Genomic DNA, 18,204 nt, shown 5'->3' on the forward strand with positions numbered 1-18,204 from the left:
GTCTTCAAACGTGAAAGCTTTAAGACTTGTGGACTTCAACTCCCATTCCTGAGGTAACATGACTGGAGGAAGAATTCTGGGAGTTGAAATCCACAAGTCTTAAAGCTGTCAAGTTAGAAGACTCCTGGGTTAGGGGTGCAAGTTTAAGCCTTGTGGACTTCAACTCTCATTCCTGAGCTAACGTGACTGGCAAGAGTGTGTAACTTCAGGTTCTAGTATTTGAAATTTCTTTTTTCTCTTTTATTTTGTCTTTTCTTTTTGTATCCTTCTGTTGAATTATATGTTATAAACCACCCTGAGTCTTCGGAGAGAGGTGGCATATAAATCTAATAAACAAACAAACATATTTCTCAGTTGCTGTGTATAGCATTTCAGATATTAGATACCATAAAAGTAAAAAATAATATTTGGAATGAACATAATGTTTGAAAATATATGACTTCTATGCTATGGAAGCTTTAATCTACATACCTCTAGTAAATTAGGAAGTCCATGGCAACCCTGTAGAAGTGGTTTGTCAATGTTTTCTTTTAGGAAACTCCTAAGTGTAGCATACAGTCCTTGTAATTCCTGGGGTCTCTCATGCATGTAATATGTCCAATCCATATTAGTTTTCTCAATTAATCAATTACTTCTTGGTATGACTTAAATGTTGTATTATCATTGTAATATATTTAGAAATAGCTATCAAAATGTAAAGTATAATACATATCACAATAGTTATTCTTTTTTTTCACAATGACAAGAGCTAAATTTAAAATTCCAAAGCAAGATTACAAGACGTATTCAAATTATGTTGAAAGTACTTTATTGAAATCTCATGAGTGTGTCTGGCAAAGTAGCAAACACCAATACAAGAGTTTAAAATTTTTTCATTCTTTTTTTCAAAAATGTATCAAAAGTTATATTTAGAATATCGATACAAAGAATTAAATTATTGACTTGATTCATGGTCAAAGTAATACTTTCAAAATACATAATTATTAAAAAGTTTTACCTGAATATAAAAGAGAAAATTTAGGGGTAGGGGATGACACATTTGGTTCTCTTTACTCCAAGAAGCTTAGAGTCGTTTTAAATTTCTCTTGCTTTTTGCACTTCCTGGAATAGCATCTTTTTTACTTTGTCGCATAGACGACAAACTTCTACAATCTCTAGACCCATGGAAGGCACATAGACATAAAACACAAAAATCAAATGCACAATCTTCCCGGCTACAGAGTCCACGTTTTTTTAAGGAATGATATTTAGCAGGACACTGACATCTTGGGCAGGGCTTTAAAGCTTCATCACTGAAAAGAGTTTGCGCAACCTATATCAGGAAAACAGAGTTTAGGTATTGTATGCATGCATTTTCATAGAGCCACTAATTTATTCTCACATTATATATATTTAGGAGCAGAATGTTCAATATATTCTAAACAAAAAGTCAAAACACTTCATTATACTTGTAAACATATTAGGGCAAGAGACAAAGTTAATGGCAGCAGATATCACTTTTGCAGTAATATTTAACAATAGTCTTACTTCATTAAATATGTTCATCACTTAAATAATGTTTTCCAACACTCACAAATATTTTTAACTTTGCTTGCATGATTCAATATAGATTATGTCAAATTATATTGTGGGCATTGGTTTGTGTTTTATTCGAAAGTAAATAATTGCAGTTACCTACCTTTGTATATGCTTCATGCTTGCTCCTTGATTGAAGATGAGGGCTATGCTGTATTGGAGTCAAAAATTCATTGCCTGATGACTGCATTTGTAATGCCACAGATTTTGCTTGAGCCTGGACTGGTCGCAATGCAAATCTAGTCACCATAAATTTACTAGCAACGTTTTCCGTGTTCCATAGGCATCCCTTTAAAAATGACCCACAACCAGAAATCATTTATTTTTATAAAAAATAAAATTAATTTGCAATTTACCATTTTATGTCAACCACGCATTTAAAGATTCTATATGTTGTTTATCTGATAAGGTAAGAATAATAGGAAAATAATATATATTTCTAATTCAGTCAGTTTCAATACTGTAGGGATCTTGAAATTTAATATCCAAACTGAATACTTTTTATGCCCAAATATACACTATTTGTCCTTGCATTTCAGCATAATGGAAACCGTTTAGAAGTTTGTTCTAGATTACAGAGTTGATAGAGGAAGAGACCTTTTGAGCTTCACATTGCCCTATGTCAGTGTTGGCGAACCTTTTTTTCCTTGGGTGCCGAAATAGCTATCATGCACATGTGAATGCCCATACCCATCATTCAATGCCTGGGGAGGCAAAACAGCTTCCCCTGCCTCCCTGGAGGCCAGAAACAGACTGTTTCCCACCTTCTGGTGGACCCAGAAGGCTCATGTTTCACCTTACCCAGGCTCCAATGGCTTCCCTGGAGCTGGAGGAGCGCCCTCCCCCATTCCCTCAGAGGCTGCCTGGAAGCCAAAAAATGCCCTCTCAGAGCCTCTGTGCAAGTGAAAATTCAGCTGGCTGGCACACACATGAACGTTGGAAGTGAGCTGTGGCACCAGTTTGCATGCCAGCATATAAGGCTCTGCATGCCACCTGTGATACCCATGCCATAGGTTCGCCATCACTGCCCTATGTTAATGTTAGCCTGTTCAATCTTCCAGTTCAGACAGGGGCAGAATGTAAAGCAAATTCAACAAATCCAACCTATAGTATCTGTAATAGACAGGTTACTTTCTATGGCAACATTCTATGACTGAATGCAGTTTAAATGCAATTTTAAAAAAATCACTTCCAACAGAGAATTAAATAAAATAGAAATGTATACAGGTATACATTTATCAAAATATTTTACAATGTTACAATCAGAAACATACAGAAATCTTATTAATAATTTTAAAACAGATGTTTCTCAGATGGTTAGAGTTTAACCATACCAATATATAAGTATTTTAAGATTAATTTTATTAGATTATATCTAACAAAAGAGATATAATCATATAATCAAATTATATAGTTGACACTAGGCATAATCATGGACATAATTCATACATATAGCTTTTGTCAATCATATAATATTTTTAGTAAAATAGAGAAAGGTTAAACTAGGTTACCTTTTTAAGTCATACTAATGCTACATGCTAATAAGAACAATAGTAGCCAGTATACATCAGATACAGCCAAAATCCAGTTTTACCAATACTAATATTGTTCTGTTCAAACTAAAGTTCCAAACTGGTTTATTGTTACCAACATCCCACTGACATGTATTTGAGATGATACATATTTGTCATGTTATTTTTTTTTCTTCAAGGTCAAACCATGTCATTTCAATTCACTTTCCAAAGTGACCGTGTAATTTGTACATTACCTTAGCATCCGCTCTTAGCTGTTTGATATACAACTTCCGCCTGCGATTTGCATGCTTATCATGTACAACAATTTCTCGCCAGTTTTTGCTTACTTTCCACATACTGAAAGAAAAATTGGTTATCAGTAGCATTCCAACACTATGCAACAAATGAATGGATTGCTTCATTCCCAATACACTGTAGGTATAAGTGTGTATGATTCAAGTATATAGTGTTCTTAATTTACTTAATATACTGACAATGTAGTGTAAGAACTACACTGGAGGTTATTATTAAGAACAAACTGAATCAAGACAATATATGTTCATCAAATTATTGAACAATTTACACTTTTAACAATTTACACCATCTACTATGGAGAAACAAATGGTAGTATTAAATATTTAATTCCTAATATATGCAATTAATGTATATTATGTTAACATACTTCATTTCTTGGCCTAACATGAAACACATGGAAAATATTTTTCCATGCATAATAATTATTTGTCAAATTCCAAGCCTTATTTAATGGGGTTTAGGACTTTTTGCCTCTACCCTTGGCCGTACCTATCTCGCCTCCAGAGTTCCACCTCTGGACATTCACTAAATTTTCTCCTCGGCTGACACGCCTCTAGCTGTTTGCCCCATGCAATGAGCCACAAACTTTCTGTCCCACAGGTGAAAGATGCTCCACTATGGTAAATGGAAACTTGGATAAGAACATTTTATTTTTTAACATCTTTTCAAGCCTTCCTTTCACCCACTTCTGTTTCTTCTCCTAACAAGCATTTGTTCTTTTTCCTAGCAATAGTCTGAACTTTTTTTAAAAAAATCAGTTTTAGAAATAAAGTACAAAAACAAACGTATCACATATAAGCATATTTGCATTTTACAATTCTGTGTTTTCAGTTTACATTTTTTATGTATTCATATCACTCTATTTTTTTTCTTTTGAACCAATTATAGAATTTTTTTCCATGCAGTAAAAAGTTCTTTTTCTTGATGGTTCTGCAATTTTCTAAAGCCATTTGGCTGCAGCTCTTCCCCAACCCCCCATCCCCCGTGATCGATTGCACAGTAGCTACTGGCTACCTTGGCAGCTAGCCAATTGGCTGGCGGATAACTGTCCCAAGGAGCAAAAAACCCAGGACGAATCTTCATTCTGTGAATTGGCCATGGCCAAGCATGTGGGATAAAAGGTCCATGCCCATTGCCCCCGGTAAACAGCTAGGGGCGTGTCAGCTGAAGAGAAAATTGAGTGGTGAATAGCCAGAGGCGGAAATCTGGAGGCGAAATAAATGCGGCCAAGGGTAGGAGGCAAAAGTCCCATTTTGTATTTAATTAAAGTACTACTGTGTCAGAGATTACATAATACAAAGCACAAAGAAAACTTGGAATACCAGTGAAAACTACCACAAGATGTTGAAAAGTAAAGTGTTCTTATCCAGGTTTCCATTTACCTACCACCTGTTTTTTAACCAATCGCAGCAAATATTCTACAACAAAATATGTGTTCGATTTTGATTTTTGTAATTTTTTTCCTACATGTTTTGTTGGTGCTATTAGCTTCTACAAATGTTGCAGATTTTCAGCTCAGGGGATATTCATTTTGTATAGTGCAGTTAGGCTACATGAGCATAAGCTCTCAAAGAGCTAAATTTATTAATAGTCTATCATGTGATTACAATGTAACTACATATATATAAGAAAAGTAAACACTATTGGAGACATTCAGCAAATGTTTATAATCTTGCAAATATATATTTCTTACCTGCATAAGCTTTCTACAGTCAAGATGTCCAAAATTATAGCAAGAATATGTTTTAAGTCCCTGTCTTTTAATTCGGTTAAGATATCTAATTTTTCTATTCCCATTTTCTTGCCAATTAGTTGAGCAACAATATATTTTAACACAGATAAATGATCACCATCAAGTTTCTTCAGTAGTTCTTTTTTGTCTGTTCCTTTATTTCTGGTTTGCATGAAAATTTCATGAATCACTTGCAAAGCCGGGGTTTTTGAGAGATTTCCAAAATTTGGAACCATGCATTTACTTTCATCTTCTTTAAAAACGAATTCATCGTCTTCATTGATAAAATCATCTTTTTGTTTGGGGTTTGAATTAGCATTGGTATTGCAATCTTCCTCTTTTTCTGATTGTGAGCCACGTTCTGAAAGAGGAGATAATCTTCTTGAGCGTTGAAAAATTTTTACCTTTCTTTTAGAATTTAGATTGCTGGAAGGTTCGTTACAATTTTGAAGTAATTCTTGGAAGGATCCCTCATGAGCTGAAAAGGAATCTTCTGATTTATCATACCCTAGTGAATTATAGCTACTGGTATCAGGAGTTAGCAAGCTCAAGCCACTTATTTCTTTAACAGATGGTGTATTTGTTTCAGATGTATTAAAATTAAATCTTTCAACAAGATTGTTGATGGGTGTGATAAATTTGTCATCACTTACAGAAGATAATGGAGATTGAGAAGTTCTGATTAATCCTGAACTCTGATTACTAAAATATATGTGCTTACTGTCAGTTAAAACAATAGGAGTGATTGTAAAGGATTTGGACTGGATTGGTGATAAACCACCTGGTTCTGATAAGCTGCCTTTAGGTTTTGAATCATCTATTGTAGAAGTCCTTTGCTGGGAGAATATAAACCTCAGTTTCTGACAATCAGAATTAGATTCTTCAATTTTTAGCGTACTGGTAGCCAAAGGCTTATAGCTTTTGTCTTTTGGCGAATCCAAAGCATGCTTTGATATCCTTTCATCGAAGTTAAGGAAATGAGATAAACATGTCTTTTTCCTATTATTCGTTGAAGATGATAGTTGATTTTCAGAAAATCCCAATGTACCAACAGATGCTGCTTTTGACATAAGTAACCTTCTGCGCAGTGTTGAGTCTTTTTTGGCAACTTTGGGTGTTTCACAATAGTCTCTAGGTAGATTAGCATCCTTTCTTTCTGATAAAATAGCATTATGTTTAATGGGAGATGAAACTGAAGTGCACAAGCTACTAGAATGCAAATATTTAGAATATTCTGTTTTATTTTGTTCTCCTTTGCATTCTGAATCAGTATAAGAAAAACTTGGGTCCTTGATTGATTCATTGTATCCACTATCCTGAAATATGGTAGGAGAGCATGAATCTTTAAAACTGCAGTATATTGCGCTATTTCCAGAAGAGGTCAGTCTACCCCTTTTAAAAATATTAGATAGAAGTGAATGGGTTTCTGACATCTCGTGTTTGGAACTTTTTATCTCCTGCAAAATAAAAAATAGTATTTTACATCAGAAATCAATAGTATAATTTTATTTATAATTTTATTTACCTTTTAAGGCTTTTAAAAAGAGGCTTTTTGTCGGGAATAGTGCAGCATTTTCTACTTGTTCAGGGGTTGGACTAGAAGACTTCCAAGGTCCCTTCCAACTCTGTTATTTAAGAATTTAATATTCTTTGGTATTTTCACAGAAATACTGTTCTGTACTTGGTATTATCAGTTATTGGAAATTAGATCTTAAAAGTTTAGTTTTATTATTTGAAATAGCTTATTGTATTTTTCGGTATGTAAGACGCACTCCCCCCCCCCCCAGTGGGTGCAAATGTCTATGTGTCTTTTTTTTTTTTAACAAACACAACAAACAAAACATATACAGTACTGTAACACAATGAAGCTACAGTCGCTCCACTCAAAATAGAAGTCTTCATATAAAAGTAAAAAGTTTATCTGTAAAATACATATTGTTATATAGAGTAAAAATTTCAATCTTAATATAAATCTAAATCTGTATCAAAATTTATAAAGATATATATGAAAAAGAAAAAGTTTTTATGAAAAAACAAAGAGAAAAAAAGGGGGGGGAAAGAGATGAAATAAATTTATATTTGTACTAATAATTACCATCTTATGCAATTCTAATACTAAATTCAAATATGCAAAATAATATAGCAACACACTTATCTCTTATTCCTTGTTTCCCAACAAATATATACTTTCTGCCAGATATCATAAAATTCTGATTCTTCTTGATTATTTAACTGTCTCGTCATCATATCAAATGTCTATGTGTCTTATATAGCAAACGGTGGCCCCACCCACCAGCCCCCACCCTTCATCTCCCACTCTTCAGCCTCTGCCTCCCAGCAATTTGCTTCCATGCAGCAAACAGCAAACTGCCTGGTCTGTTTCAGCACAGCCTGATTTAACATGAGCAGCTGATGGGCAGTTGGATATGACTCCTGGAATACTGCCTATCAGCTGTTCCAGGCTGTGGTGATCGCCATCACCCATCACTGTCATTGCTGTCATCACTGCTGCCACCCATTGCCACCTCTGGCTTCCGTGCACCCCATTTTTGGTCTGTTCCGGGCAGCAGCAATTGTTGTCACCTACCCCCCCCCCCCATCTAGAATGGGCTGAAAATGGGACACACAAAGGCCAAAAATAGGGTGTGAAGATAGGCGACAATGATAGTCATGGGCAGTTGGCGATTCCTGCAGCCTGGAAGTATTCCAGGAGGCAGTTCCAACCACAAATCAGCTGCTCGTGTTAAATCAGGCTGTGCTGAAACTGACCAGGCTGTTTGTTGCAAGGAAGCAAATTGTTGGGAGACAGAGACAGGGTTTTTTTCTTCCCCAAAAGCTAGGTGCACTTTATAGTCTGAAAAATACAGGATATAGAATCACCAAAAAGTTTAGTTTCTGGCCATAATCGGCATGGATGGAGATCCACATGGATGTTCAAAAATTCGGTACTTACCCTGGTGGATTCACAAGGCAGCTGCAGATAACACAAAAACTCCACAATTGTATAGGCATTACCCAAGATGCTGTGGACCAGAAACATTTTACATTTACAAAATATACAAAAACTTTTATACCAACTGTAAATATTGAATTCTTTAGATTGCTTGAAATTGCAGATTATACAGAATACAGTAGGAAACCTTATAATCAGAATTGCTTCACAATCTAATAGTGTTGGACTAGAACAGTGTTTCCCAACCTTTTTTGAGCCGCGGCACATTATTCACACTTACAAAATCCTGGGGAACACTGAGCGGGGGGGGGGCGGCGGCGGGGGGGCGAACGGGGGGGGCTAAAAATGTTTGGACAAAAAACCCCTCTCTTCCTCCCTTTCACCCTATTTCTCCCCTATCTCTTTCTTTCCCTCTCTCTCCATCCCTCTTTCTTCCTTCCTTCCTCTCTTTTTTGCTTTCTCTCGCCCTCCTTCCCTCCTTTCTCGCTTTCTCTCTCTTGCATTCTTTCTCTCTCTCTTTCTGTCTCTCTTGCTATCTCTTTTATTCTTTCTTTCTCTCTCCCTTGCTTTCTCTCTCTCTCTCTCTTTCCTTCTCTCTTCCTCCTTCTCTCTTGCTTTCTCTCTAACCCTCCTTTTTCTCTCTCTCTCTTTCTCTCTCGTGCACCACGCCGGCAACATAGAGAGAAAGAGAGAGCGGAGAGAGAGTGGAGGGCGGCTTGCCGGTCCGCGGCCCCCTGGATCAGCGGCCCCGCATGGCCCCAGCGCAAACTCCGCCGTTGCCTTCGCCTCCGCCTAAGAGGCAGCAGCCACATCCAACCCTTTGCCCTCCCAGGTGTCTATGGCGCTCAGCGCCCGGCCACGCACCGCCTCCACCTCCCGGTACCCCCGCCCGACTTCTACCTGCAGGAACGGGTGGTGGGGCGCCACGAAGGGCGGCACTTGGAGGCCACCACGGCACCGTTGTCATCACGGCGCAAAGCCACGCAGTCCCGGATCGCTCGCTTCTCCGGCCAGCAAGCCGGCTGCCTGGGAAAACAGCGCGCTTTTTAAACGCGTGCTTTTCAAAGGCAGCCGACTTTGCTGGCCGGAGAAGCGAGCGATTCAGGACTGCGTGGCTTTGCGCCACTTCAAAAATTTCTGCGGGGGGGGGGTCCTAATGACTATGCGGGCGCACGCCCACGCAGCTTAGAAACAACAGTGGCCGGCGCCCTCCCACTGAGCCCGAAAAGTTCACTTCCCGTCACCGCCAGGGAAGCTCCACCCAGGCCGGGCTCACGGCACACCTGACCATGTCCCGCGGCACACTAGTGTGCCGCGGCACACTGGTTGGGAAACACTGGCCTAAACCATGACACCAAAGTGGTTCTCCTAAAGTTTGTGCTATAATTAATGTGTTAATTTTTAGTTCTTAATTAAAAGACTCTTAATTACAGTATCTTTTTGAAGGGCATTCAAAAATCAGTTGAAAAAAACTAAAATGATGACAGTCTTTCTTGGGAAGAAAAGGAATTTTATTAATTTCAAGGAGTATTGAAACAGCATGGAAAACATTTTCTAAAATTCATTTATGGTTTATATTGTAGAAAAACGGTTCTTGGGAAAAATTAATGTGTCATCTAATGAAACTTTTTGAGCTTGCTGCCAAGTAAATAAAAATGTCTTAATACCTGTTTTCCTAGAACAGTGATGGTGAACCTATGGCACAGGTGTCACGCCGAGCCATATCTGATGGCATATGAGCCGTTGCCCTAGCTCAGCTCCAACACACGTGCACACCAGCCAGCTGATTTTCTGTTCACATGGATGCTCTGGGAGAGCATTTTCAGATTCTGGAAGGCCTACGAGGGGGATGGGGAGGAGTTTTTTGCCCTCCCCAGGCTCCAGGGAAGCCTCTGGAGTCTGGGGAGGGTGAAAAACGTGCCTACCAGGCCTACCAGAAGTTGGGAAACAGGCTGTTTCTGGCCTCCAGTGGGCTACCAGGTGGAAGGCAAAATTGCCTCCCCAGGATTGAATCATGTGTGTGGGCACTCACACAGGCACGATGGTGTGCACATACGCTTTCAGCACCTAAGGGAAAAAAAGGTTCACCATCACTGTCCTAGAGTCTTACTTGTCACAGTTGGAACTATGATCACTTTCACAAAAGTTATTGGATACCTGAAGATTCATTGTTTACTTATGCTGAATTATATTATACTACTTTCTTCTACCTTTCTCTTCCCTCTGATTCTCTTCCTTCAGTTTATATTGTTTTTCCAGTGAAGTCTTGAGTGTGAATTGATCCAATGGGGAGGGGAGTTTGCAGGAAAGCAACAACTAAATCACAATTTCATCCAATAGTGGATTTAAAAATATGGAGAAACAGATTTGACAGCCTTAGACAGCTTTTCCCTGGAGGGAAATAAGGTGTAGATTTACAGATGTAGTCTGTAGCTATTCCTAACTAAAAATGTAACTAAAAATGGAACCACCATATTCAGTAACAGCGCATACAGGTGGTCTTCCACTTACAACTGTTCATTTAGTGACTGTTTGAAGTGACTTAAGGCAGTTTTTCACACTTGTGACCACTGCAGCATCCCCATGGTCACATGATCAAAATTCTGATGCTTGACAACTGTTTTATATTTATCATGGTTGCAGTGTCCTGGAGTCAATAGGGGAAACCAGATTCACTTAACAACCATGTTACTAACTTAACACCTGCAGTAATTCACTTAACAACTGTAGGAAAGGTCCTAAAGTGGGGCAAAATTCACTTAACTGTCTTGCTTCACAAAATAAAATTTTAGGTTCAATTGTGGTCATATTTGTCTCCTATTAGAACACAACAAATAACCATCATGAAGGGAAGAATGTGACATTTTTGATCTTTTTCAATTGCTGACAAAATTGATTATTAATATTAGAATATTAATATTCCACTTCTGTTTTACTTTGAAATGAACATCTACCAGTAATAAAATTTAGCAGGGAATGGCATACATCACTGAAAATATACTGCTCAAAAAATTAAAGGGAACACTCAAAGAACACATCCCAGATCTGAATGAATGAAATATTCTCACTGAATATTTTGTTCTGTACAAAGTTGAATGTGCACAACAGCATGTGAAATTGATTGTCAATCAGTGTTACTTCCTAAGTGGCCAGTTTGATTTCACAGAAGTTTTATTTACTTGGAGTTATATTCTGTTGTTTAAGTATTCCCTTTATTTATTTATTTTGAGCAGTGTATATTATCCCCTACAAGCCTGAGTAGAAGTTTTTGAACATATCTAAGGCAAGTTAAATATTATTAATTAATTTAATATATGTTTGCCTGCACTGGATATTTGCATAAGCCGTTGAAGAAGGAACATTTCTAATACAGAGGTATTTATGTTCACCTACAACATTTTACCTCAGATACATTCACAGCAGCCATCTTAAGCATGTCTACTCGGAAGCAAGACCCTTATTTTCCCCTCAAATTCCAGATTAGTGTGGAGAGCACACCTATCCTAAAAAACTCTTCCAAATTTCATCCATTCCTGACAATCTTGGGTGTCGGTTGTTTGAAACGACCTCCACCGGACCAGGCAACAGACCTCACTTACCTAGTCAGCCTGAAAGGCAAAAGTTGCTTCAAGTGAAGTTTTCTGCATGTTTAATTCAGAATGGAGGAGCAAGAGGAGGAGAAATGAAAGGCAGGGTGGGGGGGAGAAGACACCCCCTATCTCTTTCCCCAATGTATTCCCTCAGCAGTATGTTTAAAGCCCTCCAATAACTAATTCGCGTCCAGTTATGTTCAACCAACCCCGCTTTGCACCCCCAGGTGAGGGGGTTACACTCTTGCCATTTTCTCCGGGATCAGAAGAGCCGGGAACGGGGTTTATTCCTGGTTTTTTTCCCTCTGGCATCAGAAGAGCCGGGAACGGGGAGTGAGAGGCAAATCCTCCCTCCGGTCAAGGTGGGGCGAGGAAAGCAGACGGAGTGGAAGGGAGCCAGCGAGACCGGGGTGGTGGTGGAGAAGCAACGCGCGGAGATTTTGAGGAACGCGCTCTCTCGCTCTCTCGCCAGCCCAGAGCTGGGGATCAGCTGCGTGTCTCTTGTCTGTCCTCTTCCTGGGAAACGCCGAGGAAGAAGCCGCCGGCTGCTTGCGTGCGTCAGCTGAGCTTTCCCTCGCTCCGGTTTGAACTACCCGCCTTTCCTAACTGTTGTAATTCCCTCCCTTCCCTCCGCCCTGCTAGCTCCCAAGGAAGGAAGCTCGGGTAACTTTCAGGCGCATGAGCGTCGCGGTTCGGCGAAAGGGAGAGGAGGAAGAGCGGGCGCGATTGCTGTAGCTTGCTCGAGGCAAAACAAGGCAGCTACTGCGGGGAACTTTTATATATATATACGAAAGGTGAATTAAAGCAGCAGGACGGTTCCCTTGGCCAGGTTTCATCCCTGCCTTAATTCTCTCCTCCATCTCCTCCCTAGTCTACGGTAGTTCTGCGGGTTTCACTGGGTGCATTATTTTTAGCCGCTGCTTTTAGGATTTGTTGTTGTTGTTGTTGTTTTATACGGTGTATAACATTCTGTTTTGTGTCTTTAGTCCCGAAGCGGAGTCCCTGCCATCGCAATTCCCGCCGAAGTCGATTGGAATTCTCCTATGGAAAAGGTCTCGTTTCACAATGTTTCAATAGAATTCGCAGTGTGTTAAAATTGAGACGAGAACGAAAGGTCTTTGTCCCATGGCTTTTACACTGCTCAAAAAAATAAAGAGAACACTCAGAGAACACATCCTAGATCTGAATGAATGAAATATTCTCATGGAATACTTTGTTCTCTACAAAGTTGAATGTGCTGACAGCATGTGAAATTGATTATCAGTGTTGCTTCCTAAGTGGATAGTTTCATTTCACAGAAGTTTGATTTACTTGGAGTTATATTGTGTTGTTTAAGTGTTCCCTTTATTTTATTTTTTTGAGCAGTATAGTTAGGTAAGGTTCGATAAGTCATATGAAAACACAGCAAGAACACCTTCCTCTATGGTTTGCTTATTAATCTGAATGGTAGGTGGATTTAGGCTTTATAAAGCCCAGGACTACAGATATTTGCTGAATGTGTTTCTTTAGAGCTTGTACAGCATTCGGAAGGACTATGGGAAAAAAAGTTTTTTTCTTATAACAATGGAGGCACAGCTTCCATTTATTTTGTTTGTGTTAAAAAATGTGAACCTGGTCATTGTGGCTTGTAAACTATGTCCAACTATTTTTTTTAATTAACTGGTTAAACAAAGAGGTTTTAATTTGTGAATTTAGTCACAGCATTTTCAAATATGGTCCTTCAAACTTATGAGTTTGTCCCATTGAGTTCAATGAATGTTCTCATAGTAGTGCTATGGTTTGATGAGACCTTGTCATAATAGATTTTTTTTAAAATTTATTAGTGAAGAAAAGCATTTTGAAGATCTTCGGACCAATTTTCTTGAAACCAACATGTAGTTATAATAAATGCTACTCAAATAGAGGTGTTGGTATTTCAAGCTGTTCTAAATACATTTTGAATCTTCCAGCTCCCTAAAGTCCTTTCAGGATCTTTTGTTTTGTTGAATATTGAAAAAAAGAAATATCTTCCCGCCCTGGTTTACTAAATCAAACTAAGAATATATGTACATTCATAAAACGTTATATAATTACATCAAGAATAACTCAATTTATGGAACTGAAATTCCTTGCATTATAACTCTAGCTCGCTTTCTTGCAAAAGCGACGGTATTTTATTTGCTTACGTCATCAACGGGCGCCAGAGTCGTGCGTGTGAGATACATCCTGTAAGTAGAGGCCGTTATAGTAGGCTAATTTTGAAGAAATCAGTTCGTCTGAACACGTCTAGTCCGATTTTTTTTTGTCCTTTCCCCAATATTTTTCCTCAATTCATATTTCCTTTTGACGCACGGAGTAAAACCTCATAGATCAAGCCACGACCGGTAAGTCATAGAATGAGGTAATTTGCATTTGCGTTGTTTCCAATACCTTAACGGGCTCTCGTATCATTTTCTTTTTAATTTTGCTCAACCGAAATTGATTTATAGAAGAAAATGTAACTTCAACGTGCTGGCTTTTTTTTTTTTTACAACAGAATATGGAAACGGAAGAAGACGCTCCCCCTCCAAAGCAGCAACCTATGGTATATATCTGCGGAGGTAAACAATGCCATAGCACACGGAATAAAGCTGTTAAAGGGACGGGTGGGATGGGGTTGCTAGCAATGCTTTATTGATCAAAGTGTTATCTTTTTTCCCTATTGATTTCAGTTTTAGGGTTTTTTTAAAGCATGAACCTAAACAGTGCTGTAGATTTAAATAGAATGTGTGTTAGTTAAAAATCACTAGTTAATCTTCTGCAGTTTCCGTGCTAGTGCCGTTTTTCTGCTTTCTGAAGGAGGAGGAAAGAAGCTAGATATTACAGCTACTATGGGTTTGCCTCCTTTGTGTAATTATTCTGTGAAAAAGAATATGAGATGCCAGTCATAATCTAGAAGAAGTTCTTGAAGTTTTAATTATTTATATTGCTGAATGGTAGTCAGAAAGTTGGTAGGCAAAATTTACTTATTTCCAATGAAATCTGTTTTTTTAATGTTTTAATGCTTAGTTTAATTTCATTTTTCATGCTATCACTTACTTTACCCCTTATTGTCATTATTTTCAGGTTGCCATAAAGAAAATGAAATAAAAGCAAGAGATCCTATTAGATGCAGAGAATGTGGTTACAGAATAATGTATAAGAAAAGAACAAAAAGATGTATCCTTATACTTGAGCATCTTACATTACATAAATGTACATTGCTGCAGTGGCCATTAGTATGAAAAAAATCACAAATCACTTTTTCAGTGCTGCTGTAACTTTAAACAGTTACTAAACAAACTGCTGTAAGTGGAGGATTACCTGTATATTAGATGAAGCATACTGTAAAATTGCTACAATATTAAAAGCTCCTTAAGATCTGTAAATTAGAATCTCAGAGTTTACTATTATATTATTAGGTATGTAAATGTTTGATATAAGTTAGAAGTATTTTAAAGCAGCTTAAAATATATAACATAATAATTTGTAACCTATTTTCTCAAGTGACACTATAAGTGTAACTTGTGAAAGCAGTGTCTGCCACAATTAATTGTGCCAGCATTTGCTGTCCCAATTTAATATTTCCTTTCAAAACATTTTAAAATATTTTTTTTCTTTAGACTTTCATCCACCTAAGAGAGGAGTCTGGATAGGGAGTTTTTACCTGTAACACACCCATTTTTCCTTACAGTGCCTGAAAATTCTTATAGATGTTGACTTGGGCTTTTATTTATTTATTTATTTATTCATTCATTCATTCATTCATAATAATTGTAGATAAAATACTTGTGAGATTCTGGTAGAAAATAGAAACTACAGATTAAAACAACTTAATAGATACATATACAGTGATCCCTCGATTAGCACGGTCTCGATTAGTGCGAAACGCTACAACACGGTTTTTCAAAAAATATTAATTAAAAAATACTCCACGGTTTTTTTGCTATACCATGGTTTTTCCCACCCGATGACGTCATACGTCATCACCAAGAGTCACTTCTTTGTCTCTTTCTCTTTCTTTCCTGTCATTCTCTGCTTCAATCATTTTCTTATTTCTCTTTTTTTCTCCACTTTTTTCTATCATTTCTCTCTCTCTTTCTCTCCCTGTTGCCGGCGTGGTATATGAGAGAGAAAGAGAGAGGCAGAGGTCGGGCGCATTACCGGGAGGTGGAGGCGGCGTGGGTACGCTGGGTGCCGGGGACACCGAGGAGGGGGTGGACGTGGCCTCTCAGCTGCAGAGCCGAACAAGGGCGGAGGCAACGGCGGAGTCCGGCGCTGGGGCCATGCGGGGCCGCTCATCCGGGGGGGCGTGGACTGGCAAGTCGCCCTCCTTTCTCTCTCTTTCTCTCTCTTATACCACACCGGTAACAGGGAGAGAAAGAGAGAGAGCGGAGGGCACCTTGCCGGTCCACGCCCCCCTAGATGAGCGGCTCCGCATGGCCCCAGCGCCGCCCAGGCAAAGGGGAAACCCCAAGATCGCTTGCCATATTGCAGCGAAGGAGGCGAAGCAAGGCTCCAAGCTGCAATGCGGCAAGCGGCCTTGGGGTTTCCCCTTTGCCTGGGCGGCGGGAAGACCAAGGGAAGGTTCCTTCAGCCGCCCAACACCTGATCCGCTCCGCAGCGCGGCAGCAGCAAGGAGCCGAAGATGGGGTTTCCCCTTTGCCTGGGCAACGGGGAAACCCCATCTTCGGCTCCTCGCTGCTTCCGCGCTGCGGAGCAGATCAGCTGTTGGGCGGCCGAAGGAAGCTTCCCTTGGTCTTCCCCGCCGCCCACACGCAAACTCCACCATCTGCGCATGTGCGGCCATTAAAAAAATGGCGCGCATACGCAGATGGTGTTTTTTACTTCCGCACCACTATAACGCGGAAATCGATTAGCGCGGGAGGTCTTGGAACGTAACCCCCGCGCTAATCGAGGGATCACTGTACAATGGATCTCTACAATTGCTTTGTTCAAAAATACAATAGAATAAAAATATTTTAACTATTTTGTAGAATACAAGGAAGGAGGTTTCTACTTATACTTCCAGAGGAATCAAATTCCACAGCATTGGACCACTGTCTCATCCAAGCCCTATGAACTTCTCATGGAACAAAAGTTTTCAGAAACCCTTTTGAGATAGGTTGCATGAGCAGAATCAGCTTAATAGTTTTTTGAATAGTTTTCTGATTTAGAAAATCTTTGATCATTTGATAATTTTATCTGTAGGCCTCCCAGTTATAAATAAGTTTGTGAACCATGAGAAAATATATATGTGACCGAAAATCAACTAAGGGACAATCACTCTTTTATTTATACAAATTATAAAATTATTTGTCTCATTTTTATTATTGTTGTCATTTTCCATACTTTCCAGTCAATCATTTCTTTAACTCTGTCATAGTGGTTGTATTTGATGCCCGATGAAGAGAACAGAAGATGCATCTAATTGATCTGAATTCATGTCCATTCTGTGTTGATTTTATTTAAGCAAATACTCCAATTTTGGTTCTTGCAATAAAATTTTATTCAAGCATATTGTTTACTGTGTTTATAGAAGCAAAATTTGATTAGAATTAAACCTACATGTTAGTGGGTTGTTGTACTATCTAATATAAATTATACCATTTGATTAAAATTACCAAATTGTGTTTGGTTTGGAGGAATGAAGTTCAATTTTGGATCATAAAACAACAGTTCAATTTTCCAGCTTTAAGAATTAAACTCATTAATAGATGCCCAATTATTTACTTTGAGCTTTATCTCACTGACTAGTTACAAATATAACTACATATGCCCAATACTCACCCCCCCCCCCCCAGTGTTCCAATGTTGGAGAAACAATGTGCAAAGTAAAGAAAAAGTAATACAGTATACCAGTTTGATAAATGTACATGCCCCTTCTTTGATTTCTTGAAAAATAAAGGCTAAAATAATAGGATTTTGTAAGTGAGAACCTGTTTACAGACATTTTGCTTTATTTTTATGTTTTTTTTAAAATTACAATATAACAGTCTCCTCCCTTACATTTAACTTAATTGAAGTTTTAAATATTTGCGTACTTTAGTTTCAGATGGACAATCAGTTTTACGGTTCTAAGAAATAACAGAATAAAATACAGAGAATAGAGAATAGAATTCCTTATTGGCCAAGTGTGATTGGACACACAAGGAATTTGTCTTTGGTGCATATGTTCTCAGTGTACCTAAATGATACATTTCTCAAGAATCATGAGGCACAGCACTTAATGATTGTCATAGGGTACAAATAAGTACTTCGCGGAAATTTGACTTTCGCGGGCGGTCTCGGAACGCATCCCCCGCAAAAATCGAGGGAACACTAATATTAATGTCAATTGTAAAGATACAAGCAACAACTTACAGTAATACAGTCATAAGTGGGAGGAAATGGATGATAGAAATGATGAGAAAAAACTAGTAATAATAGTACAGCCTTAGTGAATAGATTGATAGTGGTGAGGGAAATATTTGTTTAGCAAAGTGATGACTTTCCGGGGAAAACCCTGTTCTGGTGTCTAATTGTCTT

At 38.5% G+C, this 18,204-nt stretch overlaps 2 protein-coding genes across 9 annotated transcripts; one reads left to right on the forward strand and one right to left on the reverse strand.

Moving 5' to 3' along the window:
- Positions 1-791: 791 nt before the first annotated feature.
- Positions 792-12,455, reverse strand: FBXO43 (F-box protein 43). Its single transcript, XM_070748114.1, has 6 exons — positions 11,689-12,455; positions 8,090-8,159; positions 5,098-6,593; positions 3,344-3,446; positions 1,679-1,864; positions 792-1,312 (listed from the first exon to the last, which is right to left on the reverse strand). The coding sequence occupies exons 3-6, from the start codon at positions 6,567-6,569 to the stop codon at positions 1,064-1,066; spliced, it is 2,010 nt and encodes a 669-aa protein (XP_070604215.1). The 5' UTR covers positions 6,570-6,593; positions 8,090-8,159; positions 11,689-12,455; the 3' UTR covers positions 792-1,063.
- Positions 12,135-17,194, forward strand: POLR2K (RNA polymerase II, I and III subunit K). 8 transcript variants are annotated; one of them, XM_070748123.1, is made up of 5 exons: positions 12,135-12,232; positions 12,666-12,731; positions 14,195-14,258; positions 14,764-14,856; positions 17,063-17,194. In XM_070748123.1, the coding sequence occupies exons 2-5, from the start codon at positions 12,723-12,725 to the stop codon at positions 17,083-17,085; spliced, it is 189 nt and encodes a 62-aa protein (XP_070604224.1). In that variant the 5' UTR covers positions 12,135-12,232; positions 12,666-12,722; the 3' UTR covers positions 17,086-17,194. The 8 variants fall into 8 exon arrangements, with proteins under 8 accessions (XP_070604224.1, XP_070604220.1, XP_070604216.1 ...); XM_070748119.1 differs by lacking the exon at positions 12,135-12,232 and adding an exon at positions 12,310-12,342; XM_070748115.1 differs by lacking the exon at positions 12,135-12,232 and adding an exon at positions 12,349-12,473.
- The last annotated feature ends 1,010 nt before the right edge of the window (positions 17,195-18,204 follow it).

This window comes from Erythrolamprus reginae, chromosome 3, assembly GCF_031021105.1.
Source record: "Erythrolamprus reginae isolate rEryReg1 chromosome 3, rEryReg1.hap1, whole genome shotgun sequence".
Taxonomy (NCBI): domain Eukaryota; kingdom Metazoa; phylum Chordata; class Lepidosauria; order Squamata; family Dipsadidae; genus Erythrolamprus; species Erythrolamprus reginae.

Bases quoted from the DNA above. Each gene is read 5' to 3' on its own strand.
- FBXO43 (XM_070748114.1), bottom strand. From the start codon at position 6,569: ATGTCAGAAACCCATTCACTTCTATCTAATATTTTTAAAAGGGGTAGA. The intron at 1,865-3,343 runs GTAATGTACAAA...TCATTTTTAAAG, and splicing joins AGCTAAGAGCGGATGCTAAG to GGATGCCTATGGAACACGGA. The intron at 1,313-1,678 runs GTAGGTAACTGC...TTCCTGATATAG, and splicing joins AGCATGAAGCATATACAAAG to GTTGCGCAAACTCTTTTCAG.
- POLR2K (XM_070748123.1), top strand. The intron at 14,259-14,763 runs GTAAACAATGCC...CATTATTTTCAG, and splicing joins TATGGTATATATCTGCGGAG to GTTGCCATAAAGAAAATGAA. The intron at 14,857-17,062 runs GTATCCTTATAC...ACTCTGTCATAG, and splicing joins TAAGAAAAGAACAAAAAGAT to TGGTTGTATTTGATGCCCGA.